The 12,305-nt window shown below is 34.1% G+C and overlaps 1 protein-coding gene across 1 annotated transcript; it reads left to right on the top strand.

Annotated features, from left to right (window-relative positions):
• Positions 1–810: 810 nt before the first annotated feature.
• On the top strand, positions 811–3,670 carry LOC107876091 (probable receptor-like protein kinase At5g24010). Its single transcript, XM_016723092.2, has one exon. It carries the CDS (start codon positions 935–937, stop codon positions 3,422–3,424), a length of 2,490 nt encoding a protein of 829 aa, XP_016578578.2. The 5' UTR covers positions 811–934; the 3' UTR covers positions 3,425–3,670.
• Positions 3,671–12,305: the final 8,635 nt, after the last annotated feature.

Here is a 12,305-nt window from a genome sequence, read left to right as displayed (position 1 = left end):
AAAAGTTTCAAAAATACTTTTTTACTCCCCTCTCACTCCTTATCACCCCCCCCCCCCCCCCCCCCGTAATTTTTTTATTGTATTTTTTAAAAAAAATCAAAAAAAAAAATCTTACTCACCTCGTACCCCGGCCTCGCCCCCCCTCCCCTCCCCCACTCCATTACCCCCAACATCAAAATATTTTTAAAAAATATATATATAATTTTTCTTATCTCGCCCTCTTATCCTATTTGTTTTCATTGTTTTGTGTTAAATATTTACAAATGTTTTTAGAAAACATGTTTCTATTTGTGTAACGAACACAAGAAAATAAGTAAGAAATAATTTATTTTTCTAAATTTTTTGGGGGAATTTCATACCGAACATACCCATAGCATACACAACGTTATGCATTCATATTTTGTGTTTGTAGTTGATTGTCACGTCTCTGAACACCAAAAAAAATGAAATTTGTTACTATAAAAAATGAATTCAGTTATATTTAGTTTGATCTACTCTTTTATTTATTTTGTTAGAGTTTACATGAATTTTAACAACTTTATATATTTACATGGCATAATTTGTGATAAATTAGCAATAAGAAAAATATTTTATTAATAATTATTGATAAACTTAATATTTATAATAATTAAGGGCATTTTAGTAAACTTATCAGTTACGACACACCATCAAATCAAACAATAAAAATGTTATTAAATAACACTAAATGATACAGCCAATCTAAATATTATATTATATTATATTGTACAACACCATATCATAATATCATACAGTACCATATATGAAACATGAAAAACCACCATCCAAACAAGCACTAAAGCAACTAAATTTTAATTAGCCAAGGCTGCTCAAGTCAACATGCAGTCAACTTCATCATCTTCTTACATTATGCGCAGTAATTGTCTTCCCACACCACTCTTCACTCTTCTTCACCATGGCTAATCTTCTCTCATTTCTCTCTTTTTCCCTTCTCTTCCTTCCCTTTTCCATCTCTTCGTCAGCAAAGTACACCTTCCCTCAAAAATACTTCATCAATTGTGGTTCACTGTCCCCCCTCAACGTCAGCGGCCCCACCTCCACCACTTTTTCCGCCGACTCAATCTCCGACTCCCGCCGCAGTCACTCAGTTAAAGACCGCACAACTTCTACAGTGTTAGCTGGAATTTATAATACCGCCAGAAAATTCACTCGAAATGAATCATACGAACTTCAAATTGATGAAACTGGCGTTTACGTGGTACGTCTTCATTTCTTTGCTTTTTCTGACCTTTTCGATGCGAAGTTCAACGTTTCAGCTTCGGGTTTTTTGCTCTTGTCGAATTTTAGTATACCGAAAAACGTAACTTCCCCTGATATCAAAGAGTTTCTCCTCCCTGTTACCGGTCCTAATTTGAAAATCACCTTCATTCCTTCTCAAGAATTGTCTTCTTTCGCGTTTGTTAACGCCATAGAAGCGTTTGTAACTCCTCAACGTTTCATTGATGAACCTACTGCCTATGTAACTGCACAAGGAAAGAGTAATGGTGGTACGGAGGATTTGTCCTCAAGTGGTTTAACTGTAATGCATAGGGTTAATGTTGGGGGTTCAAAAGTTACCCCCCAAAATGATACCATGAGGAGAAATTGGGTGACTGATGATGATTATTTGTTTTTGGCGAGAACAGCAAAGAATCATACAATGTATAGTAATAGGCCTAAATATTATGATCCAGAACTAGGAGGGGCTACTGAATATGATGCTCCTGATTCTGTTTATAAAACTGCCAAAGAAATGAACATAGATGTGGAGACTGCCAGTAACAACTTCTTTAACATAACTTGGCTTTTTCCTGTTAAGAGGAATGCAACTTTTTTTGTACGCCTACATTTCTGTGATATCGTTAGTGCTAATCGGAATGATACGGTATTCAATGTGTATATATATGGCCTGTTTGGTCAGCCAATTAGTCCATATGATAGGTATCCAGAATTGTCAGCTCCTTTTTATGTTGATTTTGTGGTGGATTCAGATGGTTCTGGTTTTATGAATATCTCAGTTGGCCCTCGGAGTGATTCAAATAATAAAAATGCTTTTTTGAATGGGTTGGAAATCATGGAGCTGATTAATGGACAGGAGGAATGGGAAGAGGGGAATGGAAAAATCAACAGTTTGTTGATAATCGTCGGTTCTACAGTTGGTGGTGTGGTTCTCATCGTTGTTTCTCTAGGGGTTATCTTGTTTTGTTTGAAATCAAGAAAAGTTACAAATGCTGTTGATAACTCCAATTGGCCAATGGTGAATGTTTATCCAGGAAGTACACAGAGTAGGACTACTGCAAGAACTCCACTTGGCAGTACTACTCCTGATATGAACCTTGGGTTAAAGATATCTTTTGCTGAGATTTTACATGCTACCAATAAGTTTGATCCCACATTTATGATCGGGGAGGGTGGTTTTGGGAAAGTTTACAAAGGAACTTTACACAATGGTGTTAAAGTCGCTGTGAAAAGAAGCGAGGCTGGAAAAGGCCAGGGTCTTACGGAATTTCAAACTGAGATAACGGTCTTGTCCAAAATTCGCCATCAGTATCTTGTTTCATTGATTGGATACTGTGATGAAGGATACGAGATGATACTTGTTTATGAGCTCATGGAGAAGGGAACTTTGAGAGAGCATTTGTACAGTTCGAATGAAGACCTTGGTATGTCATCTTCACGGTCAAGATTATCGTGGGATCAAAGGCTTCAAATTTGTATTGGTGCAGCTAATGGTCTACTATACCTTCATACTGGTTTAAGTGAGCCAATTATTCACAGGGATATTAAGTCAACAAACATCCTTCTTGATGAACATTATACTGCCAAAGTAGCTGATTTTGGACTTTCCAAATCAGGTCCCCCTGAAGAAACACATATTGTTACTAATGTTAAAGGTAGCTTCGGTTATCTTGACCCCGAGTACATGAAATCAATGCAACTGACTCAAAAGTCTGATGTCTATTCTTTTGGAGTTGTACTTCTTGAAGTGCTTTGTGCTAGACCAGCTGTCGACGGTTTGCTTCCAAGAAATCAAATAAATTTGGCTGAATGGGGACTTACTTGGCTAAAAGAAAAACAGCTAGAGAAGATAATTGATCCATTTCTTGCAGGTAAAATTAACCCAAACTCCCTGAGGAAATTTGGGGAGACGACAGAGAAGTGCCTGCAAGAGAATGGCACTGATAGGCCTAGTATGATGGATGTGGTGTGGGACTTGAAATATGCTCTACAGCTTCAACACCCTGCAATGCCTCAAGAATCTTATGAAGATAGCACCGCTGATGATTCATGGCAGTTGGCATTGCCCGGTATTAATCGCTTACCTTCTATAGATGCAAGCACAAGTTGTGTCTGTGTCAGTGAAAGCGGCGTGTTTTCACAATTGAAGATGGATGAAGCCAGATGACTTTTGGCCTCGCTGTAATTCCTCCTTCTGTCTTGATGCAATTGTGCATCAAAACAATGCTGCAACTATATTTCTTGAGTTGCTGTTCATTTTTTGTTCCAACTCCGTCTTCATTTTTCTGTTTTTGCTGTTCTGCATTGGATAACAGGCAAAATGCCTCTAAAATGCATCTGTATTAATAGTTAATAATGTTGATCATAAGGTCTTGATGTCGATTTTAATATTAAAAGTCTGTTTATTCTCCTATAGTATCTGGTTTTGTTTTTGCTAATTGTTTGGTCAATTTTATTTTATGAAAGCACTAAAAATTGGAACATACCTATGAAATAATATTTAAGAAGAATTGTAATCAGTACTCTCTCTAGTCCAATATAACTAAATTGTTGACACTTTTTTAATAGTTCATAATTCAAGAAACGCATTAATTTTCTTTTCAGAATTACCCTTATTTCTAATGTGGTTTTCAACTGTTTTTAAATCTGAAATAATGATTATTTCAATTTTAGGAAGAGCTTGTGAAGAATCAAAATAGTAATATTGACAAATTATCCTTTGATTTAATGTCTTTTAGAAGTTTTTTCTTAATAGGTGTGTGACACCCCAACAATTTATTTATATGTTGAATCAGAGGGAGTAACAAAGTTCTTGTTTCTTGTAAAAAAGATAAAGTTGTGAAATCACTCCATCCATTCAAAAGTAGTTCTCAAGTTTCGCTTAGAGTGTCAGACTAATTTTCTAATTTAAATTAGATTAGATTAATTTAATATTTAAAAATTTAAATTTAAATATTCAAAAACTATACAAAAAGTACTATAGGTTGTATTTTTTTCTCATCATCTCAATATGATAAAAAAATACATCTTAAGATACTCTTAAAAAGAAAATCATGACTAGTAAAAAGGAACAAAGGAAGTAACTACCAACACTTTTTGGGCCTTACGCAGATATCAAATGCTTTATTTGTGTTTACCATCATTATGGTATAGTTGAATTTATTCATCGGTCAAAAGCATGCATTATGGTCTTTAGCTTTGATTTTGCGGTGTACGTCAAATTGATAAATAATATAAATGAAGGATAAAAAAATCGAGCAAAACAAATATTTAGGAACTAATTTGTGACAAAAGTTGCGTTCCAGGCCATTCCAACTATTGGCGGGATGTGATCGAGATCGAGTGCAACAACGACAAAATAGTAAGAAAGCTAAAGGAAATACAGAATGCTAAAGAACCAAGCTTAATATATTTTAATTGCTTATATGATGAGGATGAGCAAAAATCAGATTGTTTACAATGGGGTAGGGGTACCAATATATGGGGTACCATGGTTGCTCCATGATCAAGGGGATTAACATTTTTCTCTCAGCCCCAAGTATTGCATTCAATGACCCTGAGCCACTTGTCCTTGAATTATTGGAGAGTAGGGATGGTAATTTCAATCCATATTTATGAAAAGAGTCTATTTAATTCATATTTAGTAAATTGGATTACTCATATTTTAAATGGGTAAATATGGACTTTAACTCATTTTAAAAACTCATACAAATATGGACAAAATGGGTAAAATATGGATACTCATTTAAACACACAGATCATCCACCTATGTTTAAAATTTCAATTTTTTTTCTCTTCTAGTTTCTTTTCTTCTTATTTTTTCTTTCTTTTTTCTTTTAATTTACTTTTTCCTTTTTTCATTTTTTTACTCATTCCTTATAATTTCTTTTTTTCTTTCTCATTTTTCATCTTTTTTTTTTATTTTTTCTTTGTATTCTTTTTTTTTTTTCGCTTTCCCCTTTCTCATTCTTATTTCATCATTCCTATTCGCTTGACCTACATTGGTTAATAAATATACTCTTCTAATTATCTCATTTAATCTATATAATTCATAATATCTCTTATCAATTAAATATAATTCATAGTCTCATTCCTTTATTATTATTTTTTTCTATCTTTTATTTTTCTTTCTTTTTTTTCTTTTTTTTTCTTTTTTTTTCTTTTTTCCTTTAATTTACTATTTTTTTTCTTTCTTTTTTCCTTTAATTTAATTTTTTTCTTTTTCATTTTTTTCAATTATTTTTTACTCATTTCTTACATTTTTTTTCTTTCTTCTTTTTCATCATTTTTTTCTTTTTTTATTTTATTTCTTTGCATTCTTTTTTTTTTTTTTGTATTTTCATTTGCTCCTTTTTCATTCTTGGTTCGTCATTTTTTTTCATTTTCCTTATTTTTTATATTCTTTTCCTTATCTTTTTTTTGTCATTGCATTTTATATTTTTTTACTTTAAATTTATTTGTATCATACTATATATTTCAAATAAATTTATTATTTGTATTTGAATAGTTTAGTTGTCAATATGTGCAATTTATCATTTGTATTTATATACAAATAAATATATGAATTAAAATCAACATGAATTGTGGTGCAGTGGATGGGGCTGCTCCACCCTTAACCAGAGGTCGAGGAGACGACCCTGGTTATGGAGAAAACTCTGTTGGGAGCACTGCCACCTTAATGGGACCTGCAACACCCGATCTGGATTAGTCAAGGCTCCAATGCAGGCATCGGACACCGGATGAAAAATCATAAAAAATATATGAATTAATTGTATTTTCTTAAGACTAAAATATATATGGTTAAGGATCCACATAACCCTCGAATTATAAATGTTGGACGAATGTAAATCAATGTGTGCTTATGGTATTTTCGTTATCATAAAAAAAAAAATAAGAAGGAAACCAAAAATTAAAAAAAAATAAAAAAAGTAGAAAGAGAGATAGAAGTTATAGATAGAAGAGAGAAAAAAACGTAAAGAAAGAATTGAAGAAAAAATACAGAAAAAAAATAAAAAGAAAAAATAATGAAAAAGGAGAAAAGGAAAAAGAAAAAAGATGATGGTGAAAACAAATATATTGAGTGATTACGGTATTTTAGTCATCATCCATAATTTTTACACGACTTAATCATGTTCTTCGAAAATTAAAAAAATTATAAAACATAAAATACAACCAAAAAATAAAAAAATGAGAAAGAAGTAAAAACAAAAAAGAAAAAAAGGAGACTAAAAAGGAAAAGAAAAAAAAAAGAGAAACAAAAGGGAGAAGGTAAAGATAGAAGAGAGAAAAAAAAAAAGAAATGACCAAAAAATGAAAAAAGAAAAAAAAACTAAAGGCTACATATAGAAGAGAGACAAAAAAACTAAAAAGAAAAAACTAAAAAAAATGAAAAAAAAAAAAAGTCAAGTTGATATGATATAAAAGTTTTAAGTTTTTGACTTGGAAGTTAAAGTGAGTTTAAACCATTTTTACTCAATCTATATTTGATCAAATTCATATTTACCCATATTTATATGAGTGAATTATAATCCAAATTATTTTTATTTGATCCATATTTAACCTATCTAAATTCAATCAATCCGTCTGTTTGCCACCGCTATCTAGAGCAATCAGCCCATTAGTGTGTATTCAATGCGGTCATTTGAACTCTTCTGGTGCATTCTAGTATTCCTAACGCACAGTCTTTTTATTTGTCTGTTAGCATATGGTCAGTATATATCCCCATTGGTTTCGGTCACCTCTTTTTTTATTTCAAGTGTGTACCAAAGCTATTCTTGAGATGATGCTGACAAACTTCACTCACACCCAGACTAAGGTGGCCCAATCGGCCCCATTTTTAATAAACTACCTTTTTCCCCATACAAATAGCCCCTCCATCTTGTGGGGACATATACTTTATTACGACTGAGAGACAGGATAACAATTACTTTATTGAGCCATTTTGTGTTTGATTCTAGTCAAGACAACAATTACTTTGATTCTAGACAGGACAACAATTACTTCTCACCTAAGTTGCCACTTTGTCTAGTCAAGTCTTTTGTCTCGTTGTCCCATATACTTGGTCCGACAGAAGGTGGAATTAATTCCCAAAACATCTTTTACACTCATTTCCCATTGAGTTCCCCTTCTCCAAAAGGGTCATATCGCCTTAGTATGTAACGTCACCGCCTTTCAAATCATGTCCACTTTTGGACACGTATTTGTTGAAAAAATGGTGGTGCTTCTCCTCAAGAGTTGCACTGGTTCCTCATATCGGTGTAATGATTCATCAATCTCCAAAGTTCCTTTATATATCAAACATTTTCGCTAATACCTTCCCCTTATTGCTGCTTTCGCCTTCTAATAACCTTACTTTTAAAAAGAAAATATCCTCAAGATATTCTTGGCCACGACATATGTCCTCTTATATTGCGATCATGTCTCACTCTTCAAGTTCACATCTTCTTTTCGCAAATTCGGATGATTTGTCTAATGACCCATAAGGGGGAGGGTTCCCCTTCAGATCCTCCTTGGAACACATAGTGCCAGCAGAGTTCAAGACCCTTGATGACTTTAAGGCTCCTTCAAGAGGGGGAAAGGACACCTAACCCATTGAGGGGATTCCTTCTGAGGTCTCTTTGTCACATATTCACTTCATTTGTTCAGCATATCAGTGGTTCCCAGAGTTTCATGAGAAAGTTCCTTATGTCACGGCAAGGATCACTACCCACAAATATGGGTGTGCGAAAGTTGAACCGATCAATAAACCAAATCAGTAAAAATGTTATTGGTGTATTGTTATTGGGATGGTTTTTAATGTTTTTAAAAAAAATATTATTGGATTATTTGTTCGTTTAAGTTTTTACATATAGGGTTATTGGGTAGACCGATACCCCAACATATATATATATATATATATATATATATATATATATATATATATATATATATATATATATATATATATATATATATATATATATATATATATACTACTTATCTTCACTTAGTTTCTCTTTAATTTCTACAAAACATATTCAATTTCTGACAAACCTATTCACTTCATTGTGGAATTTGGCATTACAAGACATGTGATGCTTCATTTTATAAAATGAAGAGGACGTTGAAAGCATTTTTTGACGTCTTTCATTAAATCTATTTGATGCATTTTTTGTGAAAAAAGATGGTGGACTTCTTATTTTATGGAATTTGGCATTGCAAGACATATGTGATGCTTCACTGTATAATATGGAGAGGATGTTGAAGACATTTTTGAAATATTTCGTTAAATCAACTCGTTGCATAGTTTGTGGACAAGATGGTCTGCAAGGCATATGTTATGTTAGCTGCTACCGTTTTTATTTTGTGAGCATTCTTGTTGATATCATCTTAGTAGCTATGGTTATAATATTGAATATCATGGCGCAAAATTGATATTTGTTTTATGGTCATTTTTTTATAGGTTAAATCGAAAACCTAAACCCTTAAGAATCAAAAATTAATAAACCAAAAATTGAAAAAAAAAAAAATATCTTATTGGTTTTGTTATCGGTTTAGTATAATTAAAAGTGAAAAACTAATAAATCAAACTGATAATACATAAAACCAAACTGATCAAACCGTTAGCACACCCCTAACCACAAACCCGACTATATTTTTTTATATACTTTACCGTTAGTCTTATGCTCAGGTGACCCGATAGATGATGGCATCCTTGCCTTTACTTTCTAGCTAAGCCTAGCACAACTTAGTCCCAGTTTATGGAAAGCCATGCTTACATCAAGATTCTAACTAATATGATTGATGTGGAGTTTTCAGTTACATATCTTCTCTGGCTTTTCTCTTCGATACTAGCCCGGGGGTATTGTCAAACTAAAGCCCCATAGGCCTTGTTCAATTCTAAACAACTTGAGAGATTTTTTTGATCTTGACTGGTCTTTGCACTTTGTTGTAGTTGCCACCGAGGATTTGGATGGAGTGACACCCGTTTTCCCTTGGAATATTCACCATAAATTCCTGGAGGATTTGTTCCTCACATTTTCTTTCTCTATTGCTATTATCTACTATCGTCTAGCTGGCTTGCTTTGCCTGGCAGCTTTCTAGTAGAGACCACTAGTCAATTTCCTTCTTTCTCAAACTAGACCTTGTAGAGAATGGGTCTCGAGAATCTTACCATAAAATAGAACTAGAACTGGGCTGCAATCTTACCCTTTCTTAACTGTCTAGCCAGTTGCCTTTGTATGTCTTTGCCATTATTATGGCTCTTTCACTTCTTTTTATCATATTTTGCTCGCATTTTTTACCCTTCCTTGTTTTTGCAGATTCTTCATTGAGAGGGGATCTATCCATATTCTTACTGTTATACATATCATTATGTACTTGAGGGACCCCCGAGCACCACCTGTTCCTCAGTTTGTGAAAGCGAGCCTAGCTGCTCAAGCCACTACTCAGTGTAATAAAGCGAGTCTAATATTTACCCACAACCTTTGTCCTTTGAGGGGAAAATGACCATCCATAGATATGGTGGTGTTACATAATTTTGATGAGGTAGAATCCAAATATTTCAAGAAAAAATCTAGGGGCAATTTGTGTTTGTGGTTCGAGTTTCATCCTTAAGAAGAGTAAGGGCTGACTTCCCAAGTGATAAATATTTTAAACCGTGTAGAATTAACCTAATATCAACTTTTTGTCATGTAGAGAATTGAATAAGCTTTTCGTCGATACCAATTTCGTCAAAATCCGACATCGGACGAGGAACTTATGGCCGAATTATAGAAAGCAGTCTGAACTACCCAGGTGCAACGAAGAGATTCGGCGGACCGTCGTACCCCACTGTCTCATCGAGGCAGTGAGTGCACTCTCTGGTTAAGTGCGACGGAGAGGTCCGACGGACCGTCGAGCTAGCGACGGACTGTCGCACCCCACCGTCGCAACTAGGCAAAAAGTCCCAGTTTTGTCCAGGTGCGACGGTCAGGACCGATGGACCATCGACCCAGCTCAGGACTGACGGACCATCAATCCAGCGATGGACCGTCGCACCCCACCGTCGCATGTCCTGATCGAAAATTTTAAGTCTTTCAAAAAGGACCTTTTGGTCTTTTCCCACCCTTTTAACACCCTGATATATCCAAAACGAAGCAGATAGCTTCATTTTTCATCCAAACATCTCAAGAGCTAGGGTTCCTCCCTTAAGAACAAATCCAAATCCTTCTCCAAGAAATTCAAGAACTCACCATAGATTCTACAAATTGAGTTGAGATTCGAGTTCTCCAAGTCAAGGGCTCAAGAACTTCCTATCTAGAGTAAGGAAAAGAGTTTAAAACAAGCTTGTTCATCCAATTACACAATCTAAGGTATGTGGGGTTTTGAACAAGGGTAATCCTTTCACCCTTGTGCCCAAAGGCTTATTTAAACAACAATATTTCTGCAATTTATGAGATTTTGCATGAAATTGAATTAGGGTTTTTCACCCATTGTTATTGGTTGCGAGCTTTTGATGTTTCCTATAAGTTGAAAGGCAAATAGCATGATTTTACATATTTTTTTAAGAAATTAAAGTTAGGTTTATACCCTATGTTGTTATTCCTTGAGAATTTAATAGTTTCAATTCTCTAGAAATTGAAGTACATGAGTATGTTGAGATTTTGAGATAAATTGCTAAAAATACCAGATTTCTATGTGATTTATGAATTCATATGATGTCTAGTATGTATTTTGATGAGACTTAACTCGAGATTGAATTATGGGTCATTAAGCCCTACTTGAGACTTGCGATTTGAGTATTTTGAGATTATTGAGAAAGTTTTAACCCTAAGGGTCATATTAGCTTTGAAATCCCCTTCACTATATGAGATTACAGATTTTACAGTCGAGTTCTTTATGAACTATGAGATTATTTTAAAGTGGATTTCCATGAAATGAGCGTAGCTTATTAAAGGAAGTAGTATTTAGCATCGAGTTGGGTAAGTTACTATGGTTTCTTACCCCCAGAACTACGTGCCATCGTAGGATTGAGATTTATGGGCCCGAGGCCAAGATAAGTGATCACTGAGTTGAGGTTATACTCTCTGGCAAGAGTATGACGCCTCTCCCCAATGTGAGGTTTATTCCTTAGGAGGACAAGATGTTGGACTCCATGTAGATCGCATGGTTTATGTCGGTTAAGAGAACCTCCCTAAAGTATTTTCCCTTGAGATGAGATATTTTCCTTAAGAGAAGTTATTTTCCCTGCTAGTAAAAGTAAATAAACAGCTTTTGAGTATTTTTTTCAACAGTAATATTTCAGATAGTTTCTTGAAGTAAAATTTTCCCTAGAAGAAAGTAGTTTTCTCTACTAGTAAGAGATGATAATCAGTTTTTAAACCAGAGTTATATAGTTCCGAGTTCCAAGTGTCTTGAGTTTAAAAGAGTTCTAAGTTCTTGAGCAGTAAAGAAGTTTTACTCTCCATGAGATATATGCATGAGTTTGAAAAAATTATTTAAAGCTTCCTTCAGCCTTCGAGTAATGAGAATAAGAGGAGAGTATAAATTTTAAAGCTAAAGTATAATGACTCACAAGATTTGTGTTACATGCTTCATTCTACATAATTTATGAGCTTTACATTTAAGATTTATTCAAGCCATGTGAGTCATTCCTATTTGCATGCATGATTTGATTAAAGAGTATTGTTATTGTTTTATGTAAATGCATACACCCCAATATACTTAGTACATTTCCAAGTGTTGATCCACATATACATTTATGTGTTATATTGTCTTATAATGTAGGATCAGGTGTTCAGTCCCAGCCTCGTCAGTGATTTCCGAGTACCTTTATCTACATCTCCACAGTGGTGAGTCCTCATGGTTTGAGGACCTATCTTCAGACACTTCAGTATTTGAGTAGACATGTTATTCTTTTTAGTTCAGTTGAGTCAGTTGGGGACCTGTCCCAATGGCTCTCTAGTTCATAGAGTAGTAGAGGCTTTATCAGACTAGTTACCAGATTGTTAGTATGTTGAGATTTCCAGTATTGTGGTCATTTAGACCGAGTATTTTCTTCACATTTCCTATTATTTGATATGACTGTG

Source organism: Capsicum annuum, chromosome 6, assembly GCF_002878395.1.
Source record: "Capsicum annuum cultivar UCD-10X-F1 chromosome 6, UCD10Xv1.1, whole genome shotgun sequence".
NCBI classification, from domain to species: domain Eukaryota; kingdom Viridiplantae; phylum Streptophyta; class Magnoliopsida; order Solanales; family Solanaceae; genus Capsicum; species Capsicum annuum.
Note: the sequence above shows the minus strand (reverse complement) of the source record. Positions and strands in the feature narration are given on the sequence as shown.